At 34.8% G+C, this 25,011-nt stretch overlaps 1 protein-coding gene across 1 annotated transcript; it reads right to left on the minus strand.

The window, feature by feature from the left end:
- Nucleotides 1-1,363: 1,363 nt before the first annotated feature.
- LOC142539341 (heme A synthase COX15) lies at nucleotides 1,364-20,710 on the minus strand. Its single transcript, XM_075644742.1, has 8 exons — nucleotides 20,528-20,710; nucleotides 20,389-20,451; nucleotides 10,169-10,449; nucleotides 3,940-4,165; nucleotides 3,603-3,848; nucleotides 3,398-3,508; nucleotides 2,211-2,342; nucleotides 1,364-1,779 (listed from the first exon to the last, which is right to left on the minus strand). Exons 1-8 carry the CDS (start codon nucleotides 20,636-20,638, stop codon nucleotides 1,600-1,602), a joined length of 1,350 nt encoding a protein of 449 aa, XP_075500857.1. The 5' UTR covers nucleotides 20,639-20,710; the 3' UTR covers nucleotides 1,364-1,599.
- Between the last annotated feature and the right edge of the window lie 4,301 nt (nucleotides 20,711-25,011).

The following is a 25,011-nucleotide window of genomic DNA, read 5'->3' on the forward strand; positions in this document are numbered from 1 at the left end:
ACCAGATCCTGAACAGGACCGGTCACGGACAGCCTAGATTTTCCGGACCTAAACCTAGACACAGACCCTGACCCGGACCCGGACTGCAACTGGTCCATGGCCATGTCTAGTTGAAATAAATCTCTACTTTCCAAATTAATGAGGGATAATCAATCCAAATACGATTGAGTCATCATATTTATTGGGTTAGGGGCGACCTCTGGTCATGGTAGGTGAGAAATGGTGATTCACTATTTATATAAAAAAAATCTTCTTAATGACGGAGAATTGGCAAAAACTTATGTGAGACGGTTTCAGGGATCGTATTTTGTGAGACGGATATCTTATTTGGATCATCCATGAAAAGGTATTACTTTTTATTGTGAATATCGGTAGGGTTGACCCGTCTCGCAGAGAAAGATTCGTGAGATCGTCTCACAAGAGACCTACTCCAAAGAATTTGGTTTGGTATGCATGCTCCCTCAACAAGTTGTTCCACCTTTGACACCTTGGTTCTCTAAAAGAGTCGTCAGGTGAACATAAGATTTATTAGCACATAAAAAAAAACCCATCACGGTGTTTCTACCACAGGAGATGCCCTTAGTTTTTTCATGCCCATAGATCTTGAATGCTTTGGGCTACGGAAATGTGGAAACCTTTTATGCTACCAAAAATCATGTTGTTATGTTTTGTCTAGGAGCTCAAGATCACTTGCCTACATTGGATTGCTTGCGTTTGTTCCGGACAAGAGTTGTGTTGTTTATGACACGTGTTGAGACTCTTCAAGTTATTTGCTCTTCAGCTATCCTTTTAACAATTGAATTCGTTATGAAGTTATAGATGATGGTAACAATATAACTTAAATTTTTCAAACAAAATATCAGCTCAAATGTCATGGTTCGTTCGCTCTATCCACCAAAAACAATTATTACACCTCTCTTCAAGTGATTCGAGAAGGTTTATCATGCTACATCATAGCTCGCAAATGCTCGTACTTTAGTGCTTACATATAGAGTTTCTCACCCAGACCACTTGGAATATGAAGCTTTATGATTATGTCAATTGGATATATAGGCATCTTCTAAAAGTTTGATTATATTTCTTTCGTTGCAAGTATAATTTTACCTCCTTTCAATGGATGTAGTTTGAATACTTGACATAGTTTTCAAACTACATTTCGTTTACGAATATTAGCTTGTTAACAGTTTTCTTTCGAAGCACATTTCGTTCTATGTGTTTTCGGTCATTATGGTCGAAACGATACATGTTACCCGAAATTCCACGTCTCACATAGGTTGTACACTCACCGGTGACGATATTCTATATTACATGGAGTAAAATAGAATCCGGCGAACTAACTCACGCCGGTTTTAATATAAACTAAGAACCAAAGCATTTTATTTCGGATTCAAATGTAATATTTATGATCTAGTGGCAATTATCGGTTTAAGTGTATTTCACACCATGTGACAAAATTGTCAGTGTCATTTTATATCCGCAGAAAAATGGAATCAAGACTTCATCTACTGTATTCCATAATGCAGGAACTAAGAAAAAGGATATATTTGAATGCTGCTGCGGTTAAATAAATAAAGAGTGCTGTTATCCCAAATAAGAACACTAACTATAAGAGGCCGCTTTTGCCACGGAAGGCATTGTTTTGAGAAGCGCTGATGAAGGTCGTCGAACAGCATGATTTAGTAGAATCATCAGAGTTAAAAGAGTTAGCGCTCCAGCTTGATGAGCACTTCCTAGAGAAACTGGTACGTACAACAGGAGAGTCGATATCCCCAAGGTAACCTGCAGGGAAGCAAAGAGGAGAAAAAATTAAGTGTTCAGCTCACATTTGAACAGAAAGAACAAAAATGATTTATCATAGGGGTCAAAATCCAGATCAAGTGGGAAAAGTGGCTTCAAATGTTGTATGTTCTATTTATGCTCGAAACATAGGATTATAGTACTAATATAACACGAATATGTATGTGGCATTATATATTTAGGATCAGGTATCAACATCCTTGGTGCTTCAAATCCAAAGCTTAAAATAAAAAAATTTAAGTTCTCTCAAAACCGTGGACTTCGCTTTTATCTTTGTTCAGTATGAACCCATCACCACTGAAGCTCACATCAAAGAGCAGCATTCAATACTGGATCACACATTGTGTTACGAGAGTTATGCAACACTCGGAAAAATATTTTCACGGCCAATACAAAAAAGATGATCTGAGTACCTGAAGAGCAGCCATGCTCATAGTTGTTCTTAGTAAATTCCGTATGGCAGGATGTATGTTAAGTTTTCTTGTTGACCACCACAATCCACCAATGGAAAATAATGTTGCAGTTGCGAGTATTCGATGGTCGAGCTGGTTTACAGTATGTTATGACATCAGAAAATAATGCATTGAATACGTTAGAATATGCTATTTAACACGCAGCCACAAGTTGAAAAGTTTATGAAGAATTCTTTCATCTACGACGCCACCAAATTTCATACAAGTTGACAAACTGGTACTATCAAGCGGCGCCAAGAAACACCACGGATAGTTATTATAATTACACAGTTTGATGAGAAGCAACTAGATAACTGATGTTCAAAAGAATGAAAAATGATTGTTTACTACATACTCCATCTTCAACCTTCGATCTCCAAAAACCCCTATGCTGATAGAATTTCTACCACAACTATGATCCCTCTCATCCTAAAACCTCAACCCACTAACATCAACTCCTTTATGGTGCCCACAAATAAAATTAACCTCCTTCAACCACACAATCACAGGCCACAATCACCATCATTCTACAAAACCCATATGAACCAGTCGCTACAAACACAAGAGTTCGGAATGATTCCAAACGGGAAAACATGAGTAAAGAAATCTTTTCAAATAATTAAATAAATGGTTTATACAGCACAATTCAAAATCTTTAGAATTATAATAGACAGTAATATTAAGACATGATTTGAAAAAAAAAATGATAAGTATAAATTTTTTTCAAGAACACGTTTCTAGGAAAATCTTCAGAACATTGATTTTTCAAATTTAAATTATATTAGGAATTGTTAAACTAAAACAGTTCTCAAGAAGAGGTCACAATTTCATGTCATCATAAGAATAGAGTGGGTCGGAAGTAACTTATAACGATATTTTTCATATTTATTTTATCTTGGACCTCTTTGTTAACAGTGATTTAGATATATTGTTTATGAAGGAAGATTGCAATACCATGTCAAAATGCTGAAACTAAAGCGGATAAAAAATCTGATTAGTTAAAGAAAATTTATTTTATCATCGGATCCCTAAAATTTGTAAAAGTAATTCATATAAAAGATAATAATTATCAATCAGCTAACTGTCATCATTTATATTTGTAGATTGAGACGCTTTCCACAACTAGTGATGTTAAACTGGAAATTTACCTGCACGGTTGATGTGTTCTCAAAGAAATTGCGAATTATCGGCTTCAGACTAAGTATATCCTCTGGAATCCATGTATCCCCCATCTTAGGAAAAGTATTGAAGGCCCGACCCTGAAAAATTGGACATGGCCATATAAGATCACCTCATAGAGTCCATTTTTAAAAGCTGGAAATAAAATGTGAAAACAAAAAGGGTACCACATACAGCATCGTTCCCAGCAACGAAAGCTCCAGACACAGCAGTGATTCCTACAAGGATGCTCACAGGAAGAGCCAGACGCTTGACCTTAGCAGCCCCTTGAACCCAGGCTACTGATTCACTGGGAGGTTCAGGCATAACAACAGAAAGAGCCGTCCAAAGTAGCCCAGAGTAAATAACAAAAGCCGAAGTCAAATGAGCTGCAAGGCGGTAAGGACTTACTCTGGGTTCAGCATACTCAGATTTTGGTTCCTAAAAAGAATAGAAAGTATAACTGAAGAGTTCTGCATCTAAATTAAGTAGTCAGAATATAGGGAGGGAGTGAACGTGTACAAGTTTTTACCTCTAAACCACTCTTAACCATCCACCAGCCAATCAGACCCTGCCCAGCACCAAGAGCAAACAACCCAGAAAGCCTGAGCCCGAGCTGAAGCGTAAAATATCCTTTCTGAAGAAAGTATGAAAATGGTAGTGCATACATTATACCCAATGCCCTTCCCCACATTCGATGGGCATACTCCATCCAGTATATGAACTTAAAATCAGCAAGACTCATCCCTTTATTTACACTGGAAGAGCCAAGAAATGGTTGAATTCACGAATGCCCAATGAACTACCCTTAACACAATATTAAAGTGCAAAGACAGAAATATAATTATCCAGCACCAATATCATATCGTCATTATAGAACATTCAATGACCAGAAAAGTTTTCGAGGAAGAATTTTCACATTCAACAAGATGTAAACAACCTCAAAGATTTCTAATTATATAATCCTAAATATTCTGGGAACTTTTAAAAAACATATTGATTCATTTGGGAGCTAAAATACAGGTTTTTTAATTGGAACATTTGCATAGTGTCGTGAATTAATCGGCGAAACTTTGTCTCCAGTCCACACGAATTGACCAAGAAAATGCTTGTCACACAGTTTGAATTCCCGAATCAGAAAACAAGAAATAATAGCACAGCAAAAAAAGTAAAAGCCATAGTTATTTGGAAACAAGGAGCGCAAAAGCGCTAGGGAGCTTTGGAACCAGAGGAGCAAGTCGAAGCGCACGCTTTATAGAAGTAAAGCGCATTTGACACAAATCTATTTAAATTAATATTTTTCACAAAGATAACAAACAATATAAATAAAAATTCATTAATAAATAATGTAGCATAAATCATAACAAGGAACAAAATCCAATAATCTAAAATTCATTAGTAACACATAAGGTTATCTTAGCATATTAAGAAAAAAACTTCAAAAATCTAAATCACCAAATTTATCTCCATCCTCCTCAACCATATCATAATCATCATCATCTCCAGAAGCCGTACTCCAGAGACTGGAACGTTCAGCAGAGAGAAAGACGCAGATTGCAGACGCAGAAAAAATTTGAGGCAGAGACGCGCAGAGCCGCAGACGCAGAAAAAGCTTGATTCTTCAATCTCCTTGCCTTGCATTCATCCACTTAACTTCCTTGAACCAAATAAAAATATCTGAGACAATACACAACAATTCTCCACCTTGTCTCAGAATTTATTCTTGAGTACTGCTTGTCATTATCTCCCCTTCTTCAGGGGCTGGGCTGGCTAGATACTTGAATTAAATTCAAGCAATGCTTGAACTTGTTTCCAGAAACCACCTTGGTAATCATATCTGCAGCATTTTCATCAGTTAAGATCTTCTGGACCACTACATCTACTTAGGCAATGACTTCTCTCACGAAGGGTTATTTCCACATGTTTGTTTTTCGTGAAACACTTGGTTTTTAGTCAATGTGTTGCACTTTGACTATTACACCCCAACATGAATGGTCTTGTCTTGCAGACCAAGTTCAGCTGCCAGTCCCTTGAGCCATATGGCCTCCTTCATGGCATCGGTGATGGCAATATATTCTGCCTCAGTAGTTGATAGTGACGCCACAGGCTGCAAGCATGCTCTCCAACTTATGGTTGTGCCAAACGCTGTGAATACGTAACCCGTACGAGACATTTGAGTGTCAATACATCCTGCATAATCAGAGTCAACGTAGCCATTCAAGACTTGATGTCCTTTGGCAGCTCCACCATAAACCAATGCCAAGTTCAAGGTGCCTTTCAAATACCTCAATATCCATTTTTGTGCTTGTCAATGAACCTTCCCAGGATTTGACGTGAACCTACTCACCATACTCGCAGCATAAGCCAAGTCACGTCTTGTCCATATCATCGCATACGTGATAGACCCTACAACATTTGCATATGGCACTACATTCATATACCTTTTGTTCTCATCTGTTTATGTAGCGCCCTGACCTGATCCACTACTAAACAGACTAACAAGAATGCATAATACTTGATAACAACAATTAAACAGCGAAACCAAATAACTTAATCATCTTACAATCCAAACAAAAACATAACAATAATCTCAATCTTAATCGTCAATACGACCAAATCAAAATCATAATCATGCACGAGAATACGATAAAACCAAAAAAACACTATTGGATCACCAACGAAAAACCCAACTGCTCTTCTAACCACTGCCCTGGTCGTCCGAACTGTCCAACCTAGTACCTGTCCCGTAATTGGGTGTCTAAGATGAAAACAAAGACTTGAGCGACAATCACCCTAAAGGAGAATGTACGAGTATACAAACTAATATGATGCATGTGAAATGCAATATGCTCAGATATCAAGGATTAAGTCAAGAATCTCATACTCTGTCTAAAGACACCTTAGTGTGTAGTATCTGATCTACCCTAGACATGTTTTGGCTCCCACGCTCATCATCAAGACGTGGACCTACAATGTCCAGGGTCATCAAAGCCCGCGGGTCCCATTGGACACTATAGCTCTCATACCCAACCGTCCACAATACAGAACAGGGCTGAGAGACCCCAAGAAACGAGGTATATTTCAGAAGATATCAACGTGATACTGATATGTAATGCATAATATGTCAAAGCAATTAAACATGTATCATGTAACAGATGAATAAGCAGCATATAAATGTGTATACTATGATTGGATATCTCACTCAATGCATCACGTAGCTCACTAAAACAATCTGACAGAAAGTTTACACGTATGAACCTACACAATACCAACATCTTGCGATCACTGTCATGTCAGATCTAGAATTATTAAACATGTTTCAAAGATCTTCTTAATGATCTTTAAATCACTATTTAAGGCTTTAGGATTATACATGCGTCTGTCGTCAGCCAGCTGATGACGTCTCGATCTGCGTGTCCCAGTTCAACGACTCCTCCTCGAGTCGACACTAGCTTTGAATCTTCCCGACACTAAATTGCCCTAGAAACTGACTAGAAAACCTAAGGTATATATCTAGAACTTGAGACACAAACTGAGGGAAAACGGTGTAGGACACAAATGAAATCAGCTTCCATTTATGGACTACATCCAGACTAGTTCAGAAGACCTTAACTCAATCTTATATGCCACGTGTCATAATCTCATTCGGCTAGTTGGATTTCTCGGGATAACGTAGTCTAAAATTGCCAACTTTTTCACCTTTGGGCCAGAAGACTGAGCTTATCTGTTTTGGGCATACACAATTCATATAAAATGCTCGTTACTCGAATATTTTCTATTCTTTTCTTATGACGGAAGTGAAATTCTAGAGAACAACAATCTTGGATTACACTTGAGATGAGAATTGTCTGAAGTGCAGATAATCTAATCTCGCAACTTGAGAGCATCAGCTGTGAGATTCGTTGATGTTGGATGGTACTTGATTTCGCAAATCCTTTAACAAATCCATCCACTTTGGCGCATATTTAACTTTTCTCTAGTGAAGATATTCTTCAAGCTCTTGTGATCCGTAAAAAACTCAAATCTCACTCGACAGAGATAATGTTGCCAAATCTTCAAAGCAAACACAATTGCATTCAATTCCAAATCATGAACTGGACAATTCTTTCCATGCTTCTTCAACTGTCTGGATGCATATGCAATTACATGACTATTCTGGGTTAAAACACATCCAGTTCTTGAAATGATGCATCAGTGCACACAATGTACCCTTCTAATCCAGATGACAGAGCTAAAACTGGTGCAGTTGTGAAACGTTGGCACAGTTCATTGAAACTATTTTCACAATCTCGTGTCAATTCGAACTGCACATTCTTACATGTCAGTTGTGTTAATGGTTTGGCAATCTGAAAAAATCTCGAGATGAATATCCGGTAATAACCTGTCAAACCTAGAAAATCTCTCGAGCTGATTTCGGTCATGCCCAACTCAACGCGGCTTCGATCTTGCTAGGATCCACTGATATCCTATTTTTGGATATAACATGTCCCAAGAAGACAACTTTGTCGAGCCAAAACTCGCACTTGCTCAACTTAGCATGCAGTTGGTGATTCCTTAATGTTAGCAACACAATCCTAAAATGATATGCATGCTTTTTAAGGCTACGAGAGTATACCAGTATGTCATCAATGAAAACAATGATGAACTTGTCAAGATACTCCTGAAATACTCGGTTCATTAAATCCACAAACACTACTGGAACATTCGTCAAACAAAACGGCATCACCGGAAACTCGTAATGCCCATACGTTGTTCGAAATGTAGTCTTAGGGACATCACGTTAATGAACTCGAAGATGATGATATCCAGATCGTAAATCGATCTTCGAGTACACTGAAGTCCCTTGCAATTGATCAAACAAGTCATCGATATGTGGTAACGGATATTTATTCTTTATTGTAACTCGGTTCAATTGCCGATATTCTATGCAAAGCCGCATAGAACCATCCTTCTTCTTAACGAACAACACGGGTGCTCCCCAAAGAGACACATTGGATCTAATGTACCTCTTGTCAAGAAGATCTTGTAATTGTTGCTTCAACTCTTTCATCTTCGATGATGCCAATCTATAAGGCGCTCTAGAAATAGGTGTGGTTCTTGGTACCAATACTTCCCTATGAGGAAATCCAGGAATTTCATTGAGAAAAACATCAGGAAATCTATCGACAACTGGAATGCTCTTCACGTCGATTACATCCTTCGATACGTCTACAGCATAGATGAGGTATCTTTTTCCTCCTTTCGCTAAAGCCCAATGTGCCTTTACAGCAGACACTACTGGCATTGGAGGTCGAGCTCCCTTACCGTAGAAGAACCAATTCTTGTCTCCTTCTGGACAAAATTGAAAGAGACATTGATAACAATTTACAGTCGCTCTATACTTAGTTAATAGGCTGATTTTCATAATACGGTCGAAATCTTCCATAACCAATATAATCGAATTGGCAGGAAAGTATTTTCCTTCAAACCGACAGTCACTACTAGTCGCGTAGCTAAAACCTCTTGTTCCATAGGTGTAGACACCGACATTAAAACAACTAATGACACGTAGGGTAGTTTATAATTCTTAACAAACATTGATGCTATGAAAGAATGCGATACCCCAGTGTCAATTAATATATATGCAGGAATACAACATAAAAGGAGATTACATGTAATGACTCTCTCGTTTTCCTTCTCAGCTTGCTCTTGGTTTAGGGCAAACACTTGCCCCTGGACTCGTGGGCATTACTGACCCACTTCCAAGCACCTTGCAGGCTATAATTCCCCAGCAAAGCGAATACAACCAAACAAGTTTAGACTCTCAAGATCACTCAAGTTTACAGAGATTTTCTCGCCTTTTATGCACATCAACGTGATTAAAGAAATAACCAGAGAAAGCAACAAACTGACAATACAGATTCCTTTCCAGTATTTATACATCACTGGACTTTACAACCGCCAGTGAGTGATGGTATTGTCCCCTGACTGTCATGCAGAGAACTAATTACCATTCTTTACACTTAAGTCTTCAATCTCCTTGTGTTGCATTCATCCACTTTACCTCCTTGACCGAATAAAAAATATCTGAGACAATACACAACACATAGCAAGAAGGTGCCATGCATAGGAGATGGATTAAAAAAGGAAATAGAGTAACTGACAGTGGAGAAAATGAGTTTCCATAAGAGGTTTACAAGTTGCGGCATAAACGATACAACAGAAATATGAACAGTGCAGATATTTTACTGCACAGAAACCTAGAAGACGAAAAATTAATGGCCACAAGAATAGACAAGAAGATAAATTTAGTTAAATTAGTTGTTTGGAAAGGGACTGTAAGGTGCCCCGGTTGTACAGATGACCAGCTGAGTAGACTTATGTTTCGAGCAATTGAGTAACCAAGTTGTGATGGAAAAATTGTACTATAACTAAGTACACCTGAGTTTTTCAGGACTCTCAGCAAATGTATGACGACAAGTTTCTGAAATATATTGGATCATTGGATGGATATTATCCTATGATAAATTAAATAAAATATGGTAAATACAAATACTAAATGTAAGCTTAAAGATAACAGGACAAAGACCAAAATTAAGTTGTAAAATCATGGTTGCTGCAACTACAAGAATCCTAATATTTTAATTTTCAATAGAAAAATAAGGATAAATAAAAATCTATGTAACAAAGTAACAAACCCCAACTTGTTTGGATCTAAATAATATATAAATGTGGCAATAATTGTACACAAAGGAAGCCTAAACATAAACACATGAACTAACCGCTGGTATTCAGGGGATTGTTTATACTTCTCAAATTCAACTACCCATGCTTCATCCGAGAGTGGAGGAAGGCTACCAGTGAATTTCCAGTCAGTCATGGAAAGGCCAGATCTAGTTAATCGTGTTACACCACCAAGTACTACCATACTAAAAACCCAGGCAGCGGATGTAAAAAGCCAAATACCAACTGCTCTCTGAGCATGGCGCCCAGAAGTTACAAGGAGCTTCAATCCTGGAGCATCTTTGGCTGATGAAAATGAAGCAGTGGACAAATTCCTGAACTATTGGTAAAAATTTTGTAAACAAATTCAAAATCATATTGTAATGTTGTTAAAAAGAATAACAAGGGAACGAATCAAACAAAATTGAGGGAAGCATGCAAATACTGAAGCCTACTATCGGGGAAAGAAAGTAAATACAAAAAAGAAAAGTCACTCTAAGAGAGAAACCTTGCATGAGCTGTATCATGAGTATTTGTGATTTGACAAATACTTTTATCGTAAACTTATTTGGAGCATTCAAATTTTTTTTTATCATATGCATATAGTGACGTTAGACCAATTAAACTTTTATCCATGTATGTTTAAGACACCGACTTTTAAATGACGAGAAAACTAACAAAACATACACATGAAGAATCCGCTGGAAATTACCTCACACATATTCTCAGTGATTCCACAGCTAGGGTTAATTGATTTGGTATGGAACCCAATAGAACACAACAATGATACAGCAGCAGAACCAGACCAACAAATAATAAAAAAATAATAAAATCAAAAAGTAAACAAATAAAATCTTAAAAATAAATAGTAAATGTGGTGTAAATCCATGAAATAAGCCTCGTAACTGTTTTCAGGAAAGGATCTTAACCATAGTTGATATAATTTGAGTTTCTGGTAGCAAAGAAAACTTGGAATGAAGAATAAATCTTGAAATGGATACATTAGAATGTAAATTCTTGATTCCTTTGGTGGTGGAAATTTATTTTGTGACAGGAACACTATTGAATAAGAAGACTTGATTTATGTGTGGTTGTATTTGTTCGAAAAGATATTTTTTACTTTGAACGTTTTTTCGTGCCAGAATATATTGAATTATTTAGCTCCTTTAAAAGTGTACACATACTTCATCGGCGATTTCTATGTTTTTCACGTGGATGTTCAACATCTTTGACCATGTTTTTGCATCTCCTTACTAAATCTTATAAGCTGTCTTCCATCACTAGTTCAGGTGCTTAAAATATTTCCTAGCTCCTTTTTCTTCATCAGCAGTTCGGACTCCTTTCCATTGTAAATGAACTAATCGCAATTTTAGATGTTTCACTATTTTTTTCCAACAATTACAAATCCTCACGATGAAAATTTGAATTCTACCAACCAAAAAATTTGAATTCTACCAACCAAAAATGTTTGATTGAGATACTTTTTATATAATATACTTTATTGTGGGAAAATCACTTTCAAAATTAGAAAGTACTATATGCATAATTGTAATTACTTAGGCAAAATATATCACAGATTTTGTGGAATTTAGATTAGATTAAATATTCTCTAGAACTAGATCATCCTAATTTGGCTCTAAGTTGGGGAATATATATCATTGTAAACATCATTATTCAGTACACAAGAAATATGACTTTGTTTCCTATATATTTAACATGGTACCAAATCCTTAAGTTAAAAATCTGGGAATTACATTTTGGAAAATTCTTTACATCTCCTCCACCTTTATATCAGCAATCTCTCAATCCTCTTCAATCTTGTAACCATTTTGCACACAAAAATGTCAGAAATGTCCGACAATAGCAGTGCTAAAGTCCTTATCCTCAGGGAGAGATCTCGTCCATGGAAGATGTGGAAGAGGATTTTTTTCCTCCTTGAACACACTCCTCCAGCCTCATCTATGGCCCTTATACCTGCCCAACAAAAACACCTTATCTACTCATCCCAAGTCTCCTACAGCACAAGTTCAAGGTTCTACACGACCATTGCCGGTTTATAAAAGAAAGAAGAAACCAATCAACAAATCGGTGCAGGTCAAATCATCCAAATCAGTCCCTGCTCTTGGACTTAATGAGGTAATCAATGAACCTGATCCTAACACTAATGGTATTTCAAATGTCCTAGATAAAAATGATTATGATATTCTCATTGCTATTAGAGAAGGAACCTGCACATGCACTAAACACCCTCTAAACCTATTAATGTCTTACAAAAATCTTTCCACTGATCATGAAGCCTTTCTCACCAATCTAAAAGCAATTCAAATTCCCAAAATAGTATCCAAGGAATTAAATAATGAGAATTCGAAAATGCCATGAAGGTTCAAATGTAAGTACTTGAAAATAATAAAACATGGGACTTGATGAAATTATCAAAAGACAAACAAATAGTGGGGTGTAGATGGGTATTCACAGTCAAATACGATTAATATATTTCACTAGAAATATACAAAGCAAGACTAATTGACAAAGGCTACAGTTTACACTCAAACGTATGGAATAGATTATTATCTCGAGACATTTGCTCATGTAGAAAAATTGAACACCATGAGAGTAGTGTTGTCTTTAGCTATTAATCGAGAATGGGAATTACAACAGTTTGACTTGAAAAATACATTTTTACATAGGCAACTTAAAGAGGAAGTTTGCATGGACATTGCACCTGGGTTTGGTTCAAATACGGGAAAGTAAGCAAATTAAGGAAAAGCTTTATATAGGCTGAATCAGTCCCCAAGGGCTTGATTTGGGAGATTCATTTAAGCAATTCTCAATATAAGATACAAACAGAGCCAAGGTGATCACACATTATTTGTGAAACATTCAAGTTCAGGCGGAGTGATTATATTATTAGCTTATGTCGATGATAGTGACAGGTGATAACTGGAAAGGAATAAAGAGTTTGAAGAAAGGTTTGATGAAAGAATTTGAAACAAAGGACCTTGAAAGGCTGAAATATTCTCTGCGCATCGAGGTTGCATTCTAGAAAAGAAGAATCTTCATTTCCAAGCAAAAATACATAACAGATTTGTTCATGGAGATCAAGAAATTAGGTGTCAAACCAACACCAGCAAAGACACATATAGAGTTCACCAGAAGCTTGGTAAAAATTTGGAAGATCCAACAGTGGACGAGTTCTTATTGAAGACTGGTGGGAAGACTACCATATCTATCTCACACAAGGCCTGACACAGCCTATGTAGTGAGCAATTGCCAATTCCACAATCACAAAGAACCAAATCTTAGTGCTACATATTGAATCCTTCAATACAAGGTTACACGGGGAAAAAGAATTTCGTTCAAAAAAGAGAGGAGTTGACTCTTGAAATATACACCGATGCAAACTATGCAGGATCAATAATTCACAGAAGATCTACTCCGGGTTATTGTACCTTCCTAGGAGGCAATCTTGCGACTCGGAGAAGCAAAAAACAAAATGTTGTGGCAAGATCAAGTGCAGAAGTCGAGTTTAGAGCTATGGCTCTTGGGATTTGTAACTATTTTCGCTGAAATTTTTTCAGAATACTTCAAGGTTAAAGGGAAGCTCCGAGAAACATTGATGGTAACAACAAATCAGCTATTAATATAGATCATAGTTGTCAAGGGCGCACCGAGGTGCACAAGGGCTCTGGAGCATGAGGCGCAAGGTGAGGCGCGCGCCTTGCTTAACGAAGCAAGGCACAAATTTTTAATTTTAAAAAAAAATTATCTTCGAATAAATATATTAAAATATGAAATAATTAAGTCACAATGTCACACGAAACAAAAAATAATTAATAAATTCATAGTATTAAGTAACATGATTAAAATTCTTCAATCATCCAAATCAAGTTCTTATTCTTTTATCGAATCATCAAAGCCCCTAGAACTTTCGAACTTATATTCTTCTTGGTCTTCATCACTTTCTTAATCAACATCAATTTCTTCTTCCTTTTCATCCAAAAGATGCAAAATCGGTCTTTTCTGGTGGTTTTGGATGTAGATGCCCTCACCTCGTTTAAAGAAGATGAAGCACGAGATCTAAAACCATAAATCGGTTCACCAACCCCCGGCGCACTATCTACATCACCCCATGTCAAATCATCATCCCAAAGACTGGATTATTTCTTCGTCCAATCGTCCCATCAATCATTCATTGTTATCATCTATATCATCCAATGAAATAGGATCAAATTTGTCGCGCAAATCATATCGACGTTTTAATGCCCTGTTATTTTTAATGAAGACTAGATCATTCAAACGCTTCTGCGCCAACCTATTTCTTCTTTCCGGATAAAGCTGGGAAAATTTTAAAATATATTCATTTTTCATGAATTGTTCATAATAATAATTATAATTAATATGTCAAGACTCGAGTATCTATTCAATGTTAAAATTTAAATATTTACATGCTGAAACATACTTCAATTCCGCTCACAACCGCACTGCACGTAAGGCTGAGAATTCTCACAGCAAAATCTTGCAATTGTGGGGTCGTAGAACCATAAGCCAACCACCATTCAGCTGTCAAATAAGATATGCTAAATTTCAAAATTCAAATACTTAAGTTTTCAACAATATGTTATGATCTTGAAATAAAAAACAAGAATTAATTGCTTGGTGATAATTTATTTTTATATCTAATGGCCATAGAACCTCCAAAAATCCCATCAGTGTTTTTATATTTTGACAGTCGATATTTGATTTTATCTTGAAGGTCAACATATTCACACATCTTTTCAACACATTCGAACAACCCCTTCATAACTTCATTAAAATTTTCTATATCAGGATTCGTGTAAAAGAATTCTCAATTCCGGGTTCAAAAAGGAATCTGTTGCATGCATGCAAAGGCTTATGAAGCTGATCCGTCCACCTTTTATCAATGATTTCAAAAAAAAAAATTGGTATTTCTCTTTATTGTTGTTGAAAGCCAAAGCAATAGCCTCCTTAGCTCGATCCATAGCCACGTATATATACCCAATGGCAGGTCTTTTTTCACCATCAACTAATCGAAAAACTTTAACAATTGGGCCACCAACTTTAATGGCACAAACAACATGATTCCAAAATGAAGGCATCAATATAATCTCTGTTGCACGTTACCTTCCACGTCCTTCGCAAATCGACTCGTGTTCCACTTTTCTGAAGTGAACATTTTTCTCAAATTCATCTTCTGTTTTAGAAACGTCTTCAATGTCAAAAAAACAGTGGCAAAACGAGTTTTCCCAGCCCCAACCATTTCTCTTTGACATGTGAATTCTTTCATCATGTTCAAGACTTGTGGCCTATTATATATATATAGCCATTCACCATCATGCCTCTCTCATAAACCTTCTTCAGTACAGAAATTTTGAACAAATCTTCAAGCATTAAATCCAAACAATTGGCAACACATGGAGTCCAGAATATGTGTGAAAATCTTAACGTCAAATGCTTCCCTACATATTAAAGATTTATGTTTTTACTTATAAATAAAAAATCTAATACTTATAAGAAAGTAACCACTTGAATTCACATTTCATACCTGCTGAAACATTTGCATAGACATTATCTGTAACCAGTTGAACAATATTCTTTGGACCAATTTGCTCCACATACTTTTCAAGTAACTCAAACAACTTGAGACCTGTATGAGAAAAGCCGGAGGCATCCAGAAATTCCAAAAATAATATCTCTCTTGGACCGTTCACCAAAAAATTAATCAAAATTCTATTTTTTCCATCAGTCTATCCGTCAGCTATTCAGGAGCATCCATATTTTTTATAGTCTGCCTCGTACTCTTTCAAACGAATTTTTGGACTTTGTATTTCTTTATTTAAATAAGTTACCCTAACTTCATGGTAACTTGGGGGCTTCCAATCATAAGTATAGTAAGATGCAACTCTACAAAATTCTTTAAAACTATCAATCTTTACGGCGTTGAACGAAATACCTGCATCGTACATTCATTTGACAAAATACTGCACCACAGAGTGTTTCACTTTTTTCTGACTTTCATCATGTTTATTTGGATCTTTTGCTCTTTTTTGCTTTCATTGATTCACAACTTGATCGATATTGTTGACAAAGAAATAATCAAGATGACCAACAGTCTTTGTCTTTTGACTTAAGAAAACAAGGGAGATGGCGGCGGAACTCACTGTTGAACTTAACATTGGTTGTTTCCCTTTTCGAGGGATTGGAATCACATCATCATCTTCCAAAATTTCCGACTAGTTGTCAAAGGCGAGAGGCGCCACCAGGCGTGAACGTTGCGCCTGGGTCCGTACAAGGCGTGAACGTTGCGCCTGGGTCCGTAAAAGGCGTGAATGTTGCGCTAAGGAGAGCCCACTCGTGCGCGCCTTAGGCATGTCTGAGATAGCTTTATTTAAATTAGTAATACAAAAAGCCAAGCCCCAAACCCAAACCCAAAGTCCTAACAGCCCAAGTCAACGTAAAAAACAGAAGGGAGCGGCAGGAGCAGAAGTGCGCAACAGCAACGTTAATAAGAGAAGGGCAGAAGGCTGCAGTGAAGAGTGAAGCGCAGCAGCAACGTAAATGTGTAGAACGTACCATTTCTGAAGACAAAATCCTCCAGGTTTGATTTCTACTTAATCTTGAACAGCTACAGCCTACAACAGATTTTAGTTCTCTTCTCACGCGACTTTTCCCATGCGATATTATGAATATCTTTTTGAATGGATATACTTCACCAAATTAAGAGCAACAATATTGGAACACTTTAATCTTTATTTTTTAGTCAATAAAAATAGTGTTGTGTAAGTCAAAATGTGATTTCCTATTGGCAATAAATTTTACTGCCTGACAAAAAATTTTGTTTGGTTTAGCATTATTTATTAATTTATGTTATTGTATATACCCAGTTATTGATATAATATGTTGCAATTTTTTCTCCAGATTAATGTCGAATTCAGAAAATTTGGAGAATCGAAAAGATCCTGGCTGGAATTATGGGAAATTAATCAATCCAAAAAAGACATTAATTCCTTGCAATGTGTTTTTTGTGGCAAAATTCTAAAAAAATGAATTTTTCGTCTCAAGCAACATCTTGCTGGAGGCCATCGAAATGTCAAAGCATGTCCAAAATGTCCTGAGCATGTTAGAACTGAAATTCAAGTTTACATGTCAAAAAAAATCAAACAGTAAATGGACATGAATCCAAATTTTGATCAATTTGATGAGCAATTGGAAACTTTGGAAGATGATGATGTGCTTTCTATCCCTCGAAAAGGGAAACATCCAATGTTAAGTTCGACAGCGAGTTCCGACGCCATCCCCCTCTGTTTTCTCAAGACAAAAGACAAAGACTGTTGGTCCTCTTGATTATTTCTTTGTCAACAATATGGATCAAGATGTGAATCAAGGAATGCAAAAAAGAGCAAAAGATTCAAAGAAATATGATGAAAGTCAGAAAAAAATGAGAGACTCTGTGATGCAGTATTTTGTCAAATGGATGTACGATACAAGTATTCCGTTCAACGTCGTAAAGTATGATAGCTTTAAAGAATTTTGTAGAGTTGCATCTTACTATATTAATGATTGGAAGCCCCCAAGTTACCATGAAGTTAGGGTAACTTATTTAAATAAAGAAATACAAAGTCCAAAAATTCTTTTGAAAGAGTACAAGGCAGACTATAAAAAATATGAATGCTCCTGAATAGCTGACGGATAGACTGATGGAAAAAATATAATTTTGATTAATTTTTTGGTGAACGGTCCAAGAGAGATATTATTTTTGGAATTTCTGGATGCCTCCAGCTTTTCTCATACAGGTCTCAAGTTGTTTGAGTTACTTGAAAAGTATGTGGAGCAAATTGGTCCAAAGAATATTGTTCAACTGGTTACAGATAATGTCTATGCAAATGTTTCAGCAGGTATGAAATGTGAATTCAAGTGGTTACTTTCTTATAAGTATTAGATTTTTTATTTATAAGTAATAACATAAATCTTTAATATGTAGGGAAGCATTTGACGTTAAGATTTCCACACATATTCTGGACTCCATGTGTTGTCAATTGTTTGGATTTAATGCTTGAAGATTTGTTCAAAATTTCTGTACTGAATAAGGTTTATGAGAGAGGCATGATGTGAATGGCTATATATATATAATAGGCCACGAGTCTTGAACATGATAAAAGAATTCACATGTCAAAGAGAAATGGTTAGGGCTGGGAAAACTCGTTTTGCCACTGTTTTTTTGACATTGAAGACGTTTCTAAAACAGAAGGTGAATTTGAGAAAGATGTTCACTTCAGAAAAGTGGAACACGAGTCGATTTGCGAAGGACGTGGAAGGTAACGTGCAACAGAGATTATATCGATGCCTTCATTTTGGAATCATGTTGTTTGTGCCATTAAAGTTGGTGGCTCAATTGTTAAAGTTTTTCGATTAGTTGATGGTGAAAAAAGACCTGTCATTGGGTATATATACGTGGCTATGGATCGAGCTAAGGAGGCTATTGCTTTGGCTTTCAACAACAATGAAGAGAAATACCAATTTTTTTTTTGAAATCATTGATAAAAGGTGGACGGATCAGCTTCATAAGCCTTTGCATGCATGCAACAGATTCCTTTCTGAACCCGGAATTGAGAATTCTTTTACACGAATCCTGATATAGAAAATTATATTGAAGTTATGTAGGGGTTGTACGAATGTGTTGAAAAGATGTGTGAATATGTTGACCTTCAAGATAAAATCAAATATCGACTGTCAAAATATAAAAACACTGATGGGATTTTTGGAGGTTCTATGGCCATTAGACATAAAAATAAATTATCACCAAGCAATTAATTCTAGTTTTTTATTTCAAGATCATAACATATTGTTGAAAACTTGAAGTATTTGAATTTTGAAATTTAGCATATCTTATTTGACAGCTGAATGGTGGTTGGCTTATGGTTCTACGACCCCACAATTGCAAGATTTTGCTGTGAGAATTCTCAGCCTTATGTGCAGTGCTTCTGGTTGTGTAGGTAGTGCGTTTGGGGTTGTGAACCGATTTTATGGTTTTAGATCTCGTGCTTCATCTTCTTCAAACGAGGTAAGAGCATCTACATCCAAAACAACCAAAAAAAAACCGATTTCACATCTTTTGGATGAAAAGGAAGAAGAAATTGATGTTGATCAAGAAAGTGATAAAAACCTCACCTTGTGCCTCAGGCTTCAGAGCCATTGTGCGCCTTGCGCCCTTGACAATCCCCAACTTGTAGGGAAGTGTGGGAAAATCACTTTCAAAATAAAAACAAGATTATGTGCATATTGACAGATTTGGTGGCATTCAGATTAGAGTAAATACTTAGATTTTCCTAATTTAGCTCTTAGTTATTGTGTATATATTTCATTGTAAACGTATTCAACATATAGGAAATATGATTTTCTTTCTACACGTTTAACATTTATACTACTGAGTCAAAGACTAACTTTATTTTTCCATGGGAATTTCAATGAATATAGAGCATGAGCACTTAAATACTTGTCAACTTACTCAAGATATAGAGCATGAACACTTAATACCTATCAACTTACTCGAGATCAAACGTTTCATTCTTTCCAACATAAAGGCTCCAAAGCATATATTTCCTAGAAGATATGGTAAACCTATAATTTAGAAAAAATAAAAGATATTCTCGAACCCAGACTCTCGAACCACAACCTCATATGACTAGGCTGGACTCACTATTTTCATTATTTTCTTAAAGATCTTTTTTTCAGCATTTTTTTAAAATGACCAATCACAGCAAGTTCATCTTTCTTCAACCATTTATATTTTCTGTTGGAACTAGGGTTAAATTCCATCCTTGCTCTTGTATTTCATCTACAAGTTGGAGACTATCTCGATTCTTAGACAGGTGCCCAGGAACCTAATTTGCCCTGTCAAGGGAATCAACTGCAGTGATTTCATTCATCATGGATTACTTTATTTATATTTTAAAAATTATGGCATGTAAACGTTAATGACAGCATCATTCTCTCTCTTGCTCTACTGGATCTGCACCTTAAATTACATTTACATAATACCACAAAATCTGAAAGTGAAACTATTGGGAAAGGGCATAACTTCGAACAAAAATTGGAAAAAAAATTGTAGTCAATTCTACAGATTTTTAATCATTTACGCCAACAATATTCTCCACCAGTTACACAAGAACTAAAAATCAACAACACAAAAAAATAAAAATAAAAAACTAAGTACTCAAAGAACCAATGGTAAATGCAGAACTAAAAATCAAATCTTTTATACCTGGCGAAAATTCTCCTTCTCTGCCATATATTTCATCTTTTCCGTCAACTCCTTCTCCATTTTCTTAAATAAACGAAGCTTTTTGAATATCGAGATTAAAAAAACACATAAATTTTTTAAAAATAAAATAAAAATAAACCTCAACAAAGAAACGGCCTCCGGCACCAGTGAAGTAGCGAAGCCCCAACGTGGATGATCGTCCTATCAAACCACCCAGCCTACTGCGTGTAATCAGAGATCTCATCGCCATTCGTACCAACCCCAGAGCCCTCTGGAAAATTTAGAAAAATAGGCCTCCTCCCAATACCATTTAAGAAAATAGTCCTTATATATCAAATTCTCGATAAAACCATTGTTTAAATAATAGAAAATATTCATAGAAAATACTGAGGGATGTATTTGTTGCTGATTTCTTTTTAAACAATATATTTTTTTTTGGAGTGAACTTATATCTATTGATTTTTGTAGAATTTTACATATTAAAGATTTTCGTATAATCTTGTAGATTTATTTTGCAGGACTTGTGTTGACATTTGTAAATTATTTCATAGAACCCTAGAATTTTGTAATTTATGATTTTGATTTTTTTTCAATTTCTTTGAACTAACAGTTGAACGTGAAAAAATTTTATTTATTTAAAATATTGTTATCTCTCAATATAATTTTTATTTTGAATCGATTCTTGAAATATTGAATATCGATTAATTAAATTGATTTTGGTTTTCAAACTAAGCAGAAAAACACTCAAAAAAATCTTCCGTATAAACCGATTAAAATTTTTGTAAAGTATTTAATAGATATGCAAGTTCAATGAGTAACAACATTTTGGTTGAAGCATTTTAGCAAACACTTAGTAGCAATATTTTGGTAGTTGAAATACACATAAAATATTTCAACAATAAAAACAGTAGCAAGTAAATAATTGCATTAAATAAATATGCATGAATTTGTTTATGAATATTCGGTGATCAACAACTCCTAAGTCACCTTTTTTTCCCCTTGAGAATGATGCACTAGAAGATTTTGATTTATACAACTCCTTACACAAACTCATTTCAACTTAGAACTTATCTCTTGCCTAATTGAAACTCTTATCACACTTATCGATTGTAGGCGACACAATTTCACAATCCGTATAATCTTTAATGTCTCTTATGTCAAAACTATACATACAATCTTTAATGTCTTTGTCTAAAAACTTACCTAACCAAACTTTGAAACTCAACTCTCATGTATATATGTGAGTGACTGTGTGTGATGATTTAATCTTTTACAGTGTATTTATCTCTCAAATGTATCCTCACATATTGGGTTTGCTCTCATTCTAGCTAATTTCTTTATGTAGGCTGATCATGCTTTGAATCTCATTCCAAATCTTGTATTTGATCTTCAAGATGTCATATTTATAAGCTCCAAGAATGATATACACATTAGACACATGAATATGACTGTTTGAATAGTTTAAGTGTTGTTTCTGATGTTGAAATGATCATTCCAACCCTGGTGGCTACTTTTCCTGAGCCTGATTGATTTTGACATTTTTGTTCAATTAGGCTCTTTAGCTAGACTGGTCATTCAGTTTGGCTCATCTGCTAAACTTTCCCTTCGGTTTTGTTCGTCTGCTGTACTGCACATTCAGTTTGGCTCATCTGCTAGACTGGTCACTCAGTTTGGTTCTTCTGCTACACTGGTCATTTTGTTTTGTTCGTCTGCTAAACTGGTCATTCAGTTTTGCTTTTCTGCTAAACTGATCATTTGATTTTGCTCTTCTACTAAACTGGGTCAAACCGATGAAGACTGTTGCTGATTTCAGCCTGCGCCGAAATCGTATTTTCATCATCATTTATCAGCATCTTACACTCTGATTCAGACTTTGACTTGTGAATATGATTTGTGGATCATCATCTTAGCTTTGTAACACATATCGAATCATTGCAGTTGGATAATCAAACTGATCAGGCTTCCCAAAATACCACAATTGATCATGTCCAACTGATTGTTATTTTCATAGAATTATTTTGGTCTTGCAACCATCTGTTTGACTAGATAATATCCGATTTAGCCCAACTAACTTGAAATATAACTTGTCCCCAATGAAGTTTTTTGTTTTATAGTTTTGACGATTTGTCATTTTCATTATGGAGCTATGAGATATTATCAAAACACTGGAGCTCACTAGATTTTCTTTGACTAAATTCGAGTTTTAGCTTCCAACTCGAGCTGGCAACTACACAATTGATTAAATATATTAGAAACACAGTAACAATTTTTGTTATCATCAAAATCAATATTGCTTTTCTCAATCCAACATTTTTACTTATTGATTTAATTTACGAAAAATAATAAATAAGTCAATACTAAATTTACTACAATTTAATTTTACTATTCAAGTCAATTCAACATGTTTATTTATTTAATTAATATTTTAAAAAATACATAACAATAATTTTCAGTATTAATAAATAATCAAACTTAAAATAATTTCATTTATTTTAAATAAAATTTTGTTAAAAATATATACCGACTAAAAGTGCACCAACTAAAAGATGTTGATCATAACTGAAAAAGCAATTACAAGTTTGAAATCCGGATTTCAAATACACCAAAACTTCTATATACACCAATATAGAAAGAAGACGAAGTTGTCATTCAACCTCTTCATTTTTATTTCAAAAAAAAAAATCTGTAATATTTTTTCAGTTTATGTGTGTTAATTATAGCTATGATAAGTAGCTAAACAAGTTTATCCACTTCTGCAGGATTCTACTATATAATAATATATTGTACGTTTGAATAAAAGAATCAATGTTTAATGTCCATCTCATGTATTATTTTCAAAATTAAACTCCTTTGTTATATACCCTGAGGTTGAAAACGATACAAGATTATGCTAAGTGCTGTTGAAAAGATATACATCAGAAATCATCTATTACGATTGTGTGGTTAGGCTATGAGGAGAAGATTGTAAAACTCGGTTGATACATATATACAACCTCATATTTATGATATATAGGTTGAAAACTTGTGTAGTCCTATGCCTTTGAGCATGCCCAACATATATAAGAACGTCACGTACCGAATAAATGGCTAAAGTATGATTTTGAATTATTTTTAAATAAATTACAGAGCTTAAATTAAATTTTGATACGTAAGATAACAAAGTCTAAATGAAACTAGGGTTTGAATATTTATTTGAAGCCCTTATGTTAATCTACATGATATCACAACTCATATTATTTTTTAAGTATGTGGATAAACACATCTTATTATTTTTTAATAAAAAATATTAAAATTTAAATATGATAAATTGCTTAAGGAGTGATTGCAATATATAATTAATATGAAATAAAATTACTTTTCATATTTAAAAATCAGTTTTTGTGTTTTTTAACACTAAATTATGTGTCAATCTAATTCAAATCTTAAATTTAGTGTCATGTTGATTTCATTTCTTCAAAGTGATTTTGATATTTTTGGCAAACAATATTTTTTTTACATTATTACCCCAATATTTTTGTCTAATTCAAAATTATCATTTCATTAATTAAAGTTCATAATAGTTTTTGGATATTCTTATCCCAAATTTTGTATCCAATTTAAAATTACCTTTTCCATTCATTTACCGTTCATAATAAAGATTGATACTGTTGGGTAATTACACCGAAAATTGCGGAATAAAATAATCAAATAAGAACACAAAAATTTATGTGGTTCACCCAAGATAGGCTATATCCATGGAGCTACTGCAAATCTTTTATAACATGAGAAATATTACAACAAGTGTATACAATAATACACTAAATATCTCACACTCTCAACTCGAGTATAACCGAGAAACTATTTTCTCTAACTCACAAGAAATCTTCATATTCAAGAAAAAACACTCTTGTTTTTCTTTGCACAATGCTGAAAAGCTTGTTAGGATGGATCTAAATGAAGTTGGAAGCTACCTATTTACAGATGCAAAACATGGTGTGAACTCAACAACATTTTCCATTAAATACGGCAGCCTAGTCAATAATGATTTGCTGCATGTTTTGTTTGAAATTTTATTCACCAATCATCCACCTAACAGATGAGTCTGAATATTACATAGATTTTAGGGATTTTATTTTATAATATTCATGCTTATCTGATATTTTTATTCCATATTTTATGCTTATATGTATCAATTTTATATTATTTGTAAATTTGATCAAAAGATGAAAAAATTTGATTGGAGATAAAATCAAAGAATTCAATGTCAAGTGAGAAAGACCCCAATAAAAAAAAACTATAAATAAGGAGATAAAAGTTTTTTTGTTTTTTGTTTTATTTATCCTACTCTTGTCAAACGCCATGGAAGCAATGATAAGAGACGAGGAATTTTGCAAAATCTAGATATGTATGTGGAATCCCACTTTATGAGATAAGGAAATTTTGAATTTTTTTTTTGAAAAGGATTGTTTATTTATTTTCCTTGTCATTAACGTGAGACGATAAATGAAGGAAAATAAAACTTTTGGAATTTCAGAATTCTTTCACATAAGAAGGAATTTGGGAAAAGAAAATAAGAGAAGAGTTTTCTGGGTTTTTGAAACTCGGGCCTTGCAGATTAACGTAAAAAGAAGAAAACTTTATGTA

This window comes from Primulina tabacum, chromosome 3 (genome assembly GCF_025594145.1).
Source record: "Primulina tabacum isolate GXHZ01 chromosome 3, ASM2559414v2, whole genome shotgun sequence".
In the NCBI taxonomy this organism is placed as follows: Eukaryota; Viridiplantae; Streptophyta; class Magnoliopsida; order Lamiales; family Gesneriaceae; genus Primulina; species Primulina tabacum.

What these genes read in the sequence shown, in the direction of transcription:
- LOC142539341 (XM_075644742.1), bottom strand. Translation starts at nt 20,638, where the DNA reads ATGGCGATGAGATCTCTGATTACACGCAGTAGGCTGGGTGGTTTGATA. An exon ending in AGAAGGAGAATTTTCGCCAG is followed by an intron (nt 10,450 to 20,388) that starts GTATAAAAGATT and finishes TTTTACCAATAG; the next exon opens with TTCAGGAATTTGTCCACTGC. An exon ending in TGAGCATGGCTGCTCTTCAG is followed by an intron (nt 1,780 to 2,210) that starts GTACTCAGATCA and finishes GCTTCCCTGCAG; the next exon opens with GTTACCTTGGGGATATCGAC.